Source organism: Bos indicus x Bos taurus, chromosome X (genome assembly GCF_003369695.1).
Source record: "Bos indicus x Bos taurus breed Angus x Brahman F1 hybrid chromosome X, Bos_hybrid_MaternalHap_v2.0, whole genome shotgun sequence".
Classification (NCBI taxonomy): domain Eukaryota; kingdom Metazoa; phylum Chordata; class Mammalia; order Artiodactyla; family Bovidae; genus Bos; species Bos indicus x Bos taurus.
The window spans coordinates 84,470,883-84,487,514 of NC_040105.1; the positions used below are offsets into that span (position 1 = coordinate 84,470,883).

Genomic DNA, 16,632 nt, shown 5'->3' on the forward strand with positions numbered 1-16,632 from the left:
ATTCCATGAGGGAATTAGTATATTTTAAAAAGGAAAAACAGAAACACAACTTAAAGGAACATTCTCAAGAGAAAAGAACTAGATATAGTAGTATGCATTGCAATATCTTGAGATTAAATAACATTTCAATTGACCCTGCCAGTTCATGCTATAAATTCATGCTTTTTGCCAACCAAAATAGCAGGGGAAAACATATGGATACAATGAAATATCTGGTACTCTTTGCTGCCATGAAAATGCAAAAGAGAAAAACATCTCAGTCATTTTAGCAATTTTAAATGCTAATTTTTATTTACTGCTAATGTGCAAAGGACATCAATACTGTGCAGTAAAACAATTACATAAATCCAATATTAAACAATAGTATATGGGATAAATCTAAAGCAGAGCACCATGTGCCTTCAAAACTGGTTAATATCATAGAATGCAACTCAGGTCAGACGATTCTTAAGAAACCTGAAAAGCTCTCTCTTTTAATATTATTTAGTTACCCAGAAGCAAATGCTCTTGGTTTTGCTTCATTTTCTAGAAAAAAGTAGAAGGCTTTCCAAATTTGTATTGTTTAATATGATGTGTGACATGTGAACCCAGGAAACAGTTCGTATGATTTATTCCTTTTATCAGTTGGTACAATCAGCTAATATAAAGCTGACAAGCTGGCTGACAAGAAAATAGCTGAATACAAGGAAATGTGCTCAAATATGGGGCTAGTTGTACATTCATCTCAATTTCGTTATTTACAACCCAAAGAAATACTCCTTTAAAGTACTATTTTAAATCAAAAGATAAAATAATCTTAAAGACAGATATAATAGTAACCACTCTAACCACCCTAAATCACTTAAACACTAACATAAAACACTTTTTAAAGCCAAAATAGCAAGAAAGATGGCAGTGCAATAATACTTCATACTGCTGAATCTTACATATTCTGAGGTACATAATGAGAAGCTGAGGGAGGGGCAGCAATATAACCAAGTGGCCCAGGATTCATAGCACCATGAATTTGTGGAGAACCACCATATGCTGCACCAACTGGATGCCAGGGAGCAACATAGGGATAATCTGGCACAACAGGAAGGCAGGAATCAAAACCTGGCAAAGGTGGCTGCCCATACGGATCTGACATCACTGGATAATAGACTGCTCCATGAGGGACAGATGCAGGGTCAGCATTTGGAAAAGTACCTGAAACAAAGAAAGTACACTTCATATACAAAGATTCACTAAACATCAACATAAATAGATGTTCTTGAGGTAAAAATGAAATTAACTAATTAAATTAAGTAATTAATTAGCATTAACTCTAAGAAAAGATCCTAGAATTGTAGGAGAAACACTTTGGATATGAACATTACTAAAACAGACTACTAAAATATAAAAATTTTCTAATTAAAATTAAACATATATGTATATAAAATATATCAAATGTACTCTACCTAGAGACAGCTACCTTTCTGGGATGAGTTAGGTATCAACAGACAAAATACACAAAGAAACATTCTCTAGAGTCATTTTTGTCAATTAAGTTCTTAAAAGAGTTGGTCAGAATTATCAAATATTTTTCCCGTATGACACATATCACCCAAATAGCCATTTTGTATTATTTCAGCAATTAAAAATTCAAGTGTTTTTACAGTTTTGTCTATACTTGAAGGTAAAATTCTGAAAAGCATTCCAAAAATTTAAGAGTCATCCTTTGAATGTCATTAATATGCTGCTGCTGCTACTGCTAAGTTGCTTCAGTTGTGTCCAACTCTGTGCAACCCCGTAGATGGCAGCCCACCATACTTCCCCGTCCCTGGGATTCCCCAGGCAAGAACACTGGAGTGGGTTGCCATTTCCTTCTCCAATGCATGAAAGTGAAAAGTGAAAGTGATGCCGCTCAGTCGTGCCGACTCTTAGCGACCCCATGGACTGCAGCCTACCAGGCTCCTCTGTCCATGGATTTTCCAGGCAAGAGTACTGGAGTGGGGTGCCATTGCCTTCTCCGCATTAACATGCTAGCATCATTTTAATTTTATAGCACTTCCACTGCATCAGTTTTAGTGGAAATAAACAGATGCTGTTCTGCCATTATAGTGACTATATAAATGTTTTTTTTTAATGGATTCCTTTATTACTTGGGATAACTTAACTTTGTTTTGTGAAATTAAGACAGGCACTGTCTCATGTTTACTACAATAAAAATAGCTCTATAAAAGGTAAGTGGAACAAAAAGGCAATAAAAATTGATATTTTAATTTGTATTAGCATGGAGCACATCATACCACCACATGAGGGATGAGATTTTATAGTCCTAATATTCTAAACTATAATATGCCTTCAGAAAAGGGAGGAGAGAAAGAAAATTCACATTCCTCACACACAACAGGATCAGTATACTTATACATATAAGGTCTCATTTAGTTCTTATAACAAGTCTGGAAAGTCATAAAATATATTATTTCCCATTTTATATAAAATCAGACTTAGGGAGCTTAGGTAACTTAGCAGAAATCACATCCATCAAGTAGCAGTTGCTGGAATGGAAAGCAGATTTGGTTCGGTTAGTATACATTGTTCTACCTCCTGCTGATTCTAAGATGGGCAGTCCAAAGATCCTAGTCTAAACCCTTCAAAATGCCTCCTGATCCATATTATACTATAAACTGACAAAAAAAGCAGCATCCTTATGGTCTGGCACAGAGGTCTCAAACTCTTTGGTCTCAGGATCCCCTTACATTCTTAAAAATTGAGGATCTCAAATAGCTTTTGCTTATGTGGGTTATATTTATCAATATTTATCCCATTAGGAATTAAACGAAGTTAAATATGTTATTTCACATAAAAATAAACCCACTATGTTAAACTCATTTTTTCATAAAAATCTGTATTATTCGCCCCCCCTCCAAAAAAAAATTGTGAAACCAGTGGCAGTGTTTTACACTTGTGCAATCTCTAATGTATGGCTTAATAGAAGACAGATGGATTCTCATATCTGCTTCTGTATTTTATCTATTATGATATATCCACTTCAGTATTCTTGCCTGGAGAATCCCATGGACAGAGGAGCCTGGTGGGCTATAGTCCATAGGGCCGCAAAAAGCTGGACATGACTGAAGCGACTTAACACACATACACATTATGATATATTTAGTTGAAATACATGAAGAAAATCTGGCCTCATACAGATATGTAGCTGGAAAAGAGAGAAGTCTTAATTAGCCTTTTCAGATAACTGTAGATATTCTTTGATGCTACACCAAGACTAGGTAAGTGGTGATTTCTGAGACGTCAATCACAATGTGGACTTTTCATACTTTGTTAACATTAAAATCCATCGTTTTTTCTTGCAGACATCTTTTACAAAATCATGCACAGGTAAGATTATACATGGTAATTGTGAAAATACTATTTCACTAAGTTATACAGATCTCCCACATGTTCATACATTTCATTATACAATGTAAAAAACTATCATAAATAGTCCCCCATCACCTATTTTATTAAAAGAAATAATTATGTACTAGAAGCTGTCAAGCTCATGGTTATTAGATAAAAATTATAATTCTGGATAACTTATATTTGAAAGTTGGAATTTCTATCTTTGACAAAAAAACATACTATCCATTTCCCTTATTGAAGTGACAGGCTTAGCTGTTCATTTGAGAAAATTTCTGCCAGATCCCCAGTCTGAACAACCACAGTTTGTCTATCTTTCTGTCAAGTAAAAATAGCGTTCCATGAAAGTCAGCTAGTTTAGCTCGAAACTCAAGCTCACAAATCCTTTTCTTTTAAAGTCAATTATCATACTTAGATATGCAGAGAGCTTTCTGAATACTTCCTATTTTGTCATATACAATATTAAATACAATTTTTCAAAGATTAAAAATTTGTTAAAATAAGAACATCTTTGATCAAACACAATATAAATAAAGCTGGTATTTTTATATCAAGCATGTGTGAAGATGCTGATTACTAGCACAGTTTGGTGCCCCTGCTTTGATTTGTGCTTAGGTGCCAGCTATTCTACCCACACTGATTTTTGCACTCTTAATACAAACCTAACACAGCAAAAGAGACAAAATCCATGTATTACAATGAATACTTTTAGCCTCATGGATCCCTTGAAAGAGCCCCAAGGGACCCCAAGAGGTTCATGTACCATGCTTTAAAAAATGCTGGTGTAGGATGAATGGATAACAAAGTCGTGGTACATATTACTCAGCCCTAAAAAGGAATAAATTTGAGTCAGTTGTGAGGTGGATGAACCTAGAGCCTCTTATGCACAGTGAAGAAAGTCAGAAAGAGAAAAACAAATATAGTATATTAACGCATATATACGGAGTCTAAAAAATAGTACTGATGAACCTCTTTACACAGAAGAAATGCAGATGTAGACGTAGAGAACAGACAGGTGGACACAGTGGGAGGAAGGAGAGGGTAGGACAAATTGAGAAAGTAGCATTGACATATACACACTATCATGTGTAAAATAGATAGCTAGTGGGAAGCTGCTGTATAACAGAGGGAGCTCAGCCTGGTGTTCGGTTGATGACCCAGAGGGGTGAAATGGAGGGGGGAAGGCTCAAGAGGGAGAAGACATGTACATAAAATTATGACTGATCCACAGTGATGTATGGCAGAGACCACCACGACACTGTAAAGCAATTATCCTCCAATTAAAAATATATGAGGGTGGTTTAGTCACTAAGTCGTGTCCGACTCTTGCAACCCCATGGACTATAGCCCACCAGGCTCCTCTGTCCATGGGCTTCTCCAGGCAAGACTATTGGAGTGGGTTGCCATTTACTTCTCAAAAAAAAAAAAAATATATATATATATATATATGCAAAATTTAAAAAATAAAGCTACTGATTAAATGAACCGAATTTAGGAAAAGGTTTAAACTGATCTTCCTATTTCTACACTTCTATTGCAATACACAGTTACATAGTTACATAAAATAAATTAAAGAAATGTTGGTCTAGTATAACATCTGAAGGCTGTTATTGTTATAAACAATAAAATTCAATTGTCTTTCTTGTAGAAAATTTCTCACTACATGCTTACCATTTGCTGATACTTCTGCCTGTGTGCCATCTTGTCTCTCCACCTCACTGTATAACTGAGGAATGGTTTGATCTACTAGAGGTGGTGGCTCAGTATAGACTGGATAATTCTCTGCATGAAGCTGCTGCTGTTGCATCTGTGGCACATAGACCATGGAGTGCCAGAAGCTGTGGTGGTAGCACTTGGGCAAGAAAGTAAAAAAAAAAAAAAAAAAAACTTTACTATTTCTTTTCTTAAAGTAGCACCATTGTTCACTGAGAAAAAAAAAAAAAAGCTAGGCCATGATTTTCAGGTGAGATAACAATGACTTTTGAAATAAATGACATGATATTTAGAAAATCTATTCTCCATAGCAACTTTAACATCTTTCGCAGCCTCTGTATTTCATATTTGGACCAGGAATTCTTTAAGGAAAGCACTCTAAGGAAATTAGAGATATACACAATGGTTTGTATACAAAGATATTTGTTATAGCATTATTTTTAAAGGCAAAAAAGTTAACAGCCTAAATATTAAACAATAAGAAACTAGAGGGCATTATGATACAGCCATGATGTAATACAATACAGGCAATAAAACAATCATGGCATCAAATAAAAAAAAAAAAGTGTTCATATTGTTTAACTTAAAAAGTTTACAAAATACATAGCCTAGTCCATATTTTATGAAATAAGCCATAAGGAAATATATCAAAGTGTACATTGATTACACAAGTGATTTGTTTTCTTTACACATTAGTATTTTCCATATGCTCCATAATGAATGCTATTACTTTTAATATGAGAAAATATTAAAATATCTATTCTACATAAGAATCTGCTTGCCATGCAGGAGATGTGGGTTCAATCTCTGTGTCAGGAAGATCCCCTGGAGAAGGAAATGGCACCCCACTCCAGAATTCTTGCCTGGGAAATCCCATGGGCAGAGGAGCCTGGCAGGCTACAGTCCATGGGGTCCCAAAAGAATAGCACATGGCTTAGTGACTAAAGAACAACAACAAAATGTAGGAGACTATACTGTACAACACAGGGAACTGCATTTAGGAAATACAGTTTCAAGGACAAAAATCCACTCCATTACCCTTAAATTATAAATGTGTGCCAATCGGGGAAGATAGTTCCCTGGAAATGATATGTTCAAGGTTTTAGGAAAATCAATGTCTTAGAAAATACAAACTAATCTGAGTATTATCCAGGAGAGTATCTAATTTAGTATATCATCAGCCAAATTTTAAGATGCATCATTCTTTTTCAGAAAATATGCCATTTTATCTTATCAGAAATGTATTTCAAGGGGAAATGATCCCTGAAAGAATAAAGTAAAAGAGCTCTTACCTGATATCAGAAATACCTTTCAGTGATATTAAGATATTTGTCAATATTCCCTTTCTACAACTCAGGGAAGTGGTAAAAATCAGTGGCAAGTATCTATGAACATGAGTGCTTTAAAAATAATACAGCTCTTTAAATGTCTTTGACTTAGTCTAATTACTTTTCACATAAAATACAGAAATAGCCACAAAAATGTTTTAAGTAAATAGGATAATCCATTTGAGACAGAAAAACATAGTGAACCATTAGCATATGATGTTAAACATGGAAGCCAATATATGCTAAAGTTGTATTGCATAGAGACCCCATTCACAACAATTTAACAACTATTTTATAAGAGAAGCTGAGGCACTAGGAGGTTAAAGTACAAAATTGGCCTGGGTCACCTTCAGAGATATAAAGACAGAAATAAACCTTTTAGGTCACTCAAAGTATTCTTGGGTTTTAAGGTTCAAGAGTCTGCTTAGCAAAACAGCTTACATTTTTAAGATAGCTTTTTTTAAATCAAAGCAATTTTAATAGGATTCTTACCTGTAATCCCAGATTGAAATAGTACTGCAAAACTTTTGTATCTAAAATTAAATATTTAAATTTTAGTGACTAGATGACATAAAAAATTAAAACTTACCACTTAAAGAGCTCTTCTCTTCGACTATTTAATGTATATACAACAAATGTAGTCTTCCCACATCAACACTACCCTCAATCCTACCTTATAGTAAATGACCATTTACCTACCACTAAGATCATGTTCTAACTGAAAGTTTAATCAAGAAATACATATTTTAATTCTACTCTTAATATTAGGCAGATGTTACAGGAATACTACTATGCAAACACTTAGAAAGAATGTAATAAAGGCATTTTCTCGCTTGTCTCAAGACTAGAATTTTATTTTAATACAAATCTACTACAAAAGCAATCATACTCATCTTTGGAGCTAAGACACAGTACAAATTAATGATCTATGAATGCCAGGATCAGTAATGTCCACTAAGATAACCAGCACTGTTTAAAACAATCTACCTTGTTTTTATTTAACATGACAAATATACCACCACTAGAACTCCAAAAAGAGGAGGCAATGAGCAGGGTAACTCAAATTATACCCTAAGGTGATAAAATTTCTCCAGACATAGAACTGTATACCTGTGATGGATTCATTTTGATATTTGGCAAAACTAATACAATTATGTAAAGTTTAAAAATAAAATAAATTAAAAAAAAACTAGATGTATGAGAGAAGAGGGAATAGCCTTAGCATTTCAATTATAGCTCTAAATGCATTTTTACTGATTGACCTGGAATTCACATATATTCTTATCAATATAACAAGTTTTACTAACAAACTCTCAGAAAGCCCCTCCTTCTTAAGTTGGAGACTCCCAATACATACAAATGTATTTACTGCCTCTTTAAAACAATGAGCTTGTATTCTGACTATTATGTAGGAGTACAGTATAAAAGCCTAATGCTCAAGCTGAAGAATATGAAAAGATAATAGCAGGAAGTAAACCCACAAATGTCATGGGATTCCACCTCTTGGTATTCACATATATTCACACAAAATCTGCATACAAAATACACACCAGTATTATTCACAATAGCAAAAATGTAGTAACAACCCAAATGTCCATCAACTAATAGATAATGAAGTGTATCTATATATAATGGACTGTTACTCAGCTGAAAAAAGAAAGAAATAATGATATATGTTACAACATGGATGAACCTTGAAAACACTATGCCAAGTGAAAGAAGTCAGCCTACAAAAGACCACATATTATATGACTCCAGAATAGGCAGAACTGTATGTCCAGAATAGGCAAATCTAGAGATGGAAAGCAGAACAGTAGTTGCCAGGACCAGAGAGAATGAAGACTAACTGCTAATTGGTATAGGGTTTCTTTTGGGGTTATGAAAATGTTCTGGAATTAGACAGTGGTGATGGCTGAACAAATCTGTGAATATACAAATCATTGGAAAAGACTCTGATGCTGGGAGGGATTGGGGGCAAGAGGAGAAGGGGATGACAGAGGATGAGATGGCTGGATGGCATCACTGACTCGATGGACGTGAGTCTCAGTGAACTCCGGGAGTTGGTGATGGACAGGGAGGCCTGGCGTGCTGCAATTCATGGGGTCGCAAAGAGACGGACACGACTGAGCGACTGATCTGATCTGATCTGATATATACTTTACATGGATGACTCGTATGGTGTATGAATTATATCTCAAGCTGTCAAAAAATGGCAGGCAAGGGCTATAAGAACTGAAAAACATCACTTTGAAGTGTAATTGGGGTGGGATCATGAAAATGATAGGATTTAAATAGGAAGTTAGATGGAAGAGTGGGGGTCGGGAGAACATTCCTAGGTACCTGCCCAAGGGAAATGAAAACACATGTTCACAAAGACTTTTACAAGCATATTCATAGCAGCTTTATCCATAACAGACCCAAATTAGAAATAGTCCAGGTGTCCCTCAACAGGAGAATGGACAAACTATGGAATACCTATACAATGAAATACTTACTCAGCAATACAAACAGACTACTGATATATGAAGCAACATGGAACAATCTCAAAAACACTGCATTGAGTTTAAGAAGCCATTCATAAAGAGTACATATTGTATGATTATATTCATCTGAAATTTTAAAACAGGTAAAATTACAGAAGAAAAATATCAGAATAGTGATTATCTCTAAGGGGAAGTAGAAAGAGGGGTGGGGAACGACTGGGAAGGGGAATGAGTGAACTTTGTGGGATAATGATGTTCTATACCTTGATGGGTATTTGGGTTATACAAGTGCACATACTCATTTGTCAAAACTCAGCAAGTGTACACATAAGTTTTGCTCATTTCATTATAAGTAGACATCACACCAAAAGAAAAATAGATCCAAACTCTAGTAAATGATACGTATGCTGAAGTTTTTATGGGGAAGAATGATGTCTACAACTTACTTTGAAATCCATCTTTGAAAAGATGGATTAATTGATGGACAGAGAGATGGATGGAGGAAAAAACAGAAACACATAGTAATGCAAGTATAGTTAAATGTTTACAAAGGAATATAGGTGGTATATATATGAATATTTATTTTAAAATTCAAATTTATGTTTAAACATTTTCATAATAAAATGTTGGAAAATGCAATAATCAGCATTATGTACTGAGAAGATCTTGGGCAAGGGTAGGTAGGTGAAAGGAGAGGAGTAAAGGGATCAGAGTTTAGATCCTGGGTGAATTAGGTGGAAATGATACATTACTAACAAAATAGAAAACCAAGGAGAAGAGTCAATGTTTTACACACATAAAGAGAATAAAGAAGGGAGATGAAGATGAATTTTATTACAGACAGAGTGAATCTGAAATAAAGAAAGCCAAATGAAACTGTCTAGCAAGTAAGTAGAGGCCAAGGCCAGACAGATTTAGAAATCATCTACACAAAGTTGATATCAACTTTTAAGGAAGAGAAAAAGAACAGAATGAAGTTGAAGATCTTGAAGACTACCTTAGGGGCTGAAAAAACAAAATAAGACAGAGAAGCAGTTAAAAGAATCAATGGAAAGTTACAACAAAAAAGAAAAGAAAGTATAAATAAGCTACAAACAACTTTCAATTACAATTCTCTTTTGAGATACACTGAGGGGTAACAACAAACTTCCATTGGAAAGCTATCCTTAGTTTAATTAAGGAAATTCAAGGCAGACCAGACCTCCCCAGCAACTCCTCTCCCAAAAACCTTTTCCAATTCCTCAAAATTCAGTTGGAATCCTAAATATCAATAATGCAACAATTTCATGTACTTGTGGTGGGCATTAAATAAATGGAGAAAATTTTGTTATCAACTCCTACTTTTCAAGAAAAATAGTTGAGAACAGATACCCAGCTGCAAATCTTCTTCAGGGCAGACATGTAGCTACCTTAGAAAAGCAGCATGAGTCAGCTCAATCATCCTCTTCTTGATGATGCAAAAGATATTCTCAGCTTTCAGTTGCTCCTTTCCTTAGTCATTTCCCCAGCATTGCTCTCAGTTTCCTTTTGGTCCCCTCACCCTACCCTCATTGGTCAACCAAAGAGAGATATGCTCTAAAATTAAAAAGAGAAAAACAGACCTAAATAACCCCCACGTAAGTGTCAAAACCTACTTACCTTGAGGCAGATCACTGCCACTTGGATCACAGGAATAAGGTGGAGGTGGCAGTGCTAAGTTTGAAGCCTCTCCTACCTCAAGAGAAGGAGGAGTTGGTGGTGGTAACGGAGGAGGTGGAGGTGGTAGAGGACCAGCAGCAGCAGGAATAGGAGCAGAGAGGTATGGATACGATGGTGAAGCAATCACTACAAAAGAAACAAACGAAGTAGTGATACCACAACTGTAATACCTTATAAGCAGTAGCTCATCTATTTCTTTTGTGTTCTCAATTCCAACAAGCAACTCTCTTAAGTCTTATAGTTTGACTTAAAAACAAACTCAGAAGGTAAACTGTCCATATTCTTTTAGACATGCCAACTGAAAATGAGTTCAACATAAGTTATTTTGAGTTAAGGAAATTACTTGACATTAAAAGGAAAAATGAAAACTGGAAGCTACAAGGTTTGACTACTAGGATTTTGAACAAGTACATAAATATTATTAAGGCAAAAATTTCACTTAGCTTAATACAAAGTTAAGGATGTTCTCAGCCATCTGCAAAATCACAAGATGTAGACACTAATAGGCAAGACTAAATTGCACAGATTACAAATTTAAGCAATCCTTGAAGATTTCTACTTGGTAGTATTAGAGGAATATAGAGAACTCTAAATCATAACAGTTCCATTTGTGATGACCTACAGAATATAAAACAGGCTATATGAAACCACCTTATTTTCTTTAATTTTCTGTAACTGTTACTATAGTTTAAAAACAAGATTCATTTAGGAGTTTCACAGTTTTTGACATAAGACATTTAAATACAATTTTGTTTAAATATCAATACATTCCCCTATGATAAAGGAAACAATGAAGCTCCAACTAGTAAAAATAAATATCTCCATATATACATACTGTGTTAGATAAATCTGTGAAATTTATTGAAAGATTATTGATACAACCTTTCAAGTTTAATTGAACATCTTAGCTGACTTAGAAATTCAAGTACTAAATTTTATCACTGTGTTGCTGCCACTGCTAAGTCACTTCAGTTATGTCTGACTCTGTGCGACCCCAAAGATGGCAGCCCACCAGGCTCCGCTGTCCCTGGGATTCTCCAGGCAAGAACACTGGAGTGGGTTGCCATTTCCTTCTCCAATGCATGAAAGTGAAGTTGCTCAGTCGTGTCCAGCTCTTCGCGACCCCATGGACTGCAGCCTACCAGGCTCCTCTGTCCATGGGATATTCCAGGCAAGAGTACTGGAGTGGGGTGCCATCGCCTTCTCCGTAACACTATGTTACCTGTATTATAATTTTAACCCTCCGAACTATAGAAAGTTTAGGCTCAGTAGTCAATAAAGGTTTAAATTCAGAGTTTTAGAACACTTAATTTAGTATAAGTGTTGTCCACATAAGCTGAAATTGTTACTCTGGTAATTTAGCAGAAGGAATTTAAGGCCAAGTATCAGAAGTAATCCCTGTAGGACCTTCTAGAACTAACACCAAAAATAGATGTCCTTTTCATCACAGGAGATTGCAATACAAAAGTAGGAAGTCAAGAGATACCTGCTGTTAACAGGCAAGTTTGGCCTTGGAGTACAAAATGAAGCAGGGCAAAGGCTAACACAGTTTTGTCAAGAGAACACACTGGTCATAGGAAACAACCTTTTCTAACAACACAAGAGATGACTCTACACATGGACATCACCAAATGGTCAATACCAAAATCAGACTGATTATATTCTTTGCAGTTGAAAATGGAGAAGCTCTACATAGTCAGCAAAAATAAGACTTGGAACTGACTGTGGCTCAGATCATGAACTGCTTGTTGAAAAATTCAGGATTAAACTGAAGAAAGGAAAACCACTAGGCCATTCAAATAAGACCTAAATCAAGTCCCTTATATGATTATACAGTGGAGGTGATGAATAGATTCAAGGGATTAGATCTGGTAGACAAGAGTGCCCAAAGAATTATGAATGGAGGCTACATTGCACAGGAGGCAGTGACAAAAACCATCCCAAAGAAAAAAGAAATGGAAGAAAGGAAAATGGCTGTCTGAGGAGGCTTTACAAATAGCTGAGGAAAGAAGAGAAGCAAAAAGCAAGGGAGAAAGGGAAAGATATATCCAACTGAATGCAGAGTTCCATAGTATAGCAAGAAGAGATAAGAAGGCCTTCTTAAATGAACAATGCAAAATAGTAGATGAAAACAACAAAATAGGAAAGACTGAGATCTCTTCAAGAAAACTGGAGATATCATAGGAATATTTCATGCAAGGATGGGCACGATAAAAGACATAAACAGCTTCCTGACAGAAACAGGACCTAACAGAAGCATAAGAGATTAAGAAGAGGTGGCAAGAATACACAGAAGAGCTATACAAAAAAAGGTCTTAAGGATTTGGATGACCACGATGGTGTAATCACTCACCTAGAGCCAGATATCCTGCAGTGTGAAGTCAAGTGGGCCTTAGGAAGCATTACTTCAAACAAAGTTAGTGGAGGTGATGGAATTCCACCTGAGCTATTTCAAATCCTAAAAGATGATGCTGTGAAAGTGCTACACTCAATATGCCAGCAAATTTGAAAAACTCAGCAGTGGCCATAGGACTGGAAAAGGTCAGTTTTCATTTCAATCCCAAAGAAAGGCAATGCCAAAGAATGTTCAAACCATAGAACAACTGTGTTCATTTCACATGCTAGCAAGGTTATGCTCAAAATCCTTCAAGTTAGGCTTCAGCAGTATGTGAAGCGAGATGTGTAAATTGGGTTTCAGAGAGGCAGGAGAACCAGAGATCAAATTGCCAACATTCACTGGATAATGGAGAAAGCAACAGAATTCCAGAAAAACATCTACTTCTGCTTCACTGACTACACTAAATCCTTGAAGGTGTGAATCACAACTGTGGAAAATACTTAGAGATGGGAATACCAGACCACCTTATCTGTCTCCTGAGAAACCTGTATGTGGGTCAAGAAGCAATAGTCAGAACCTTCCATGAACAGTGGACTGGTTCAAACTTGGGAAAGGAGAAAGACAAGGCTGTATACTGTCACCTTGTTTATATAACTTATATGTGGAGTACACCAAGTGCAACGCCGGCTTGGATGAATTACAATCAGGGATCAAGATTACTGGGAGAAATATCAAGAACCTCAGATATGCAGATGAGTCAGTGAGTGAAGTCAGTCAGTCATGTCTGACTCTGCGACCGCATGGACTGTAGCCCACCAGGCTCCTCCGTCCATGGGATTTTCCAGGCAAGAGTAGTGGAGTGGGTTGCCATTTCCTTCTCCAGGGGATCTTCCCAACCCAGGAATCGAACCTAGGTCTCCCACATTACAGGCAGACACTTTACCGTCTGAGCCACCGGGGAAGCTTAAAGGGCCTCTAGGGAAGGGTTAAAGAGGAGAGTGAAAAAGCTGGCTTAAAACTCAACGTTCAAAACACTAAGACCAAGGCATTCATTCCCATCATTTCATGGCAAATAGATGGGGAAACAATGGAAACGGTGAGAGATCTTTCTTTGACTCCAAAATCACCATGAACAGTGAGTACAGCCATGAAATTAAAAGACGCTTGTTCTTTGGGAGAAAAGCTATTAACAAATATAGACAGCATATTAAAAAAGCAGAGACGTCACTTTGCCAACAAAGGTTCATTTGGTCAAACCTGTGGTTTTTCCAGTACTCATGTACAGACATTAACAGTTGAACGATAAAGAAGGCTGAGCACCAAAGAATTGATGCTTTTGAACTGTGGTGTTGGAGAAGACTCCCAGAGTCCCTTGGACAGCAAGGAGATCAAACCAGTCAATCCTAAAGGAAATCAACCCTGAATATTCATTGGAAGGACTGAGGCTGAAGCTGAAGCTCCAGTTCTTTTACCACCTGATGCGAAGAGCCAACTCACTGGAAAAGTCCCTGATGCAGGGAAAGACAGAAGGCAAAAGGAAAGGAGGGTGGCAGAGGATAAGATGGTTACATAGCATCACTGACTCAATGGACATGAATTAGAGCAAACTCTGGGAGATAGTGAAGGACAGGGAAGCCTGGCGTGCTGCAGTCCATAGGGTCACAAAGATTTTGACAGGACCTAGCGACTTAACAACAACAATATAATCTTTATATAGCTACAGGCCAACAGTAAAAGGAAATGTAAGTCTTAGGGTGATTAAAACTTGATAACTAACTCTTCTGAGGGCAATGAAACTGTTCTCTCTTGGTTTTGGTGGTGGTTGTACAATGTATTGTTAAAACTCATAGAACAGGGCACCAAAAATGAATTTTACTGTATCTAAATTAAACAGTACATTAAAAAAATTTGTTCAAATAACTTTTGATTTTGGAGTTTTGTCATGCATGTAGAAATCTCCACTTTTACAGTTTTAGAAGAGGAATTTAATTCTTAGAACATCTCCAAATGCTCCAAGGACTTTATGGATTTGTTTTCTATAAAATAATGGCTTCAACAAAGCCTCACTCATTTCTTCTAGATTAGCACTCAAATAACACCATATTTTTTTTTCAAGAAAAACAACTGAAATGAGTTCAATTAGCTAAAAAAAAGTAGAAGTGATTATGATTACAAGGTAAAAACCAACTACTAGACATAAAAAGTAGCTAAATAAGTTATCATGGGCCTGAGAGAATCAAGGACAGAAGAAATTCGGTGGTTACTTTGTCTGAACTCACCTTTATTTTAAAATGCATATTATAATATACTCCATAAGAAAGAACTTTTAAAACTTTCAGTTGCTCTAGAGATGCATGAGCATCTCATCCACAGGTTTAATGGGGCTCCAAAGAGGCTTAACAGGTATAGTTCAAAGAAGGGACCCAGAAAAATGGAAGCAAACTTCTCTAAAATGTGAATGAAAACCAATGAAATGCATTCAGAAAGTTTATTTACTTGTCCATGCAGATGCAGGCTGCTTCAGGACATTTCAGAAGAGAACATGAAGATTTGGATTCTCTAGAGATCAATGAATGGGCAGGGCCAGGACCAAAGTGCAGTGAGGTGTAAAATTTAAAGGGCCACCAAATTAAAATAAAAAAAAAAATCCATGATGAATAAAATATCAAAATTCTAAAAGACAGGATCCAAGCTTGCACTTGCATGACCCCAAGAGTGACTGCCTCACTCACCTCATCCTAAGTCTGGCCGAGAGTTCTTGTCTTTTAAAAAATTTTTGATACTTTGTGTATCATGGATTCTTTTTTTACGCTAATCTTTTTTCATATAGTGCATTAAAGTGTTATTTATCTTGATCCCTATGTGTTTTTTTTTAATACTCCCTTAAATTTTGCACCCAACGCAAGTGAGTCACTAGTTCTGGCCCTGGCAAAAGACTTGGAAACAGTTACCAAAAAAATCAGTTAACAGGATTTAATGCCTATGAAGACACTCATAATAAAAGCAATCATAGCATCTAGTTACCTGGCAGGTAAGAAGTGACTTAAAGGAACATGGGATGGGGCTGCCAGACAGACACATGTGAAGAACAAGGGAAACATGAATTTTATCTGGAGGACTGACAGGAATGATAAAGAACAACTAAAAAGCACTCATTACCTATTAGAGTTATAGCTGAGGTTCACAAGAGACACAACAAAAAGTAAAACGAAGGCAGCATACATTTTTAGAAATGTAAAGTGAAGAGGAACTAAAAAGCCTCTTGATGAAAGTGAAAGAGAAGAGTGAAAAAGTTGGCTTAAAGCTCAACATTCAGAAAACGAAGATCATGGCATCTGGGCCCATCACTATAGGAAATGGATGGGGAAACAGTGGAAAACAGTGTCAGACTTTATTTTTTTGGGCTCCAAAATCACTGCAGATGGGGATTGCAGCCATGAAATTAAAAGACACTTACTCCTTGGAAGGAAAGTTATGACCTAGATAGTATATTGAAAAGTGGAGACATTACTTTGCCAACAAAGGTCCATCTAGTCAAGGCTATGGTTTTTCCTGTGGTCATGTATGGATGTGAGAGTTGGACTGTGAAGAAAGCTGAGCGTCCAAGAATTGATGCTTTTGAACTGTGGTGTTGGAAAAGACTCTTGAGAGTCCCTTGGACTGCAAGGAGATCCAACCAGTCCATTCT

The 16,632-nt window shown here is 36.3% G+C and overlaps 1 protein-coding gene across 2 annotated transcripts in view; it reads right to left on the reverse strand.

Moving 5' to 3' along the window:
* Window positions 1-263: 263 nt before the first annotated feature.
* LOC113887819 (putative bifunctional UDP-N-acetylglucosamine transferase and deubiquitinase ALG13) overlaps window positions 264-16,632 on the reverse strand; it is a 59,845-nt gene continuing 43,476 nt past the window's right edge. For both annotated transcript variants that reach the window (XM_027535049.1, XM_027535048.1), the window contains 4 exons: window positions 10,547-10,732; window positions 6,918-6,958; window positions 5,056-5,236; window positions 264-1,188 (listed from right to left, as the gene is read on the reverse strand). In XM_027535049.1, the coding sequence (XP_027390850.1) occupies window positions 923-1,188; window positions 5,056-5,236; window positions 6,918-6,958; window positions 10,547-10,732 (674 nt within the window). In that variant the 3' untranslated portion in view covers window positions 264-922. The remainder of the gene's footprint in view (window positions 1,189-5,055; window positions 5,237-6,917; window positions 6,959-10,546; window positions 10,733-16,632) is intronic.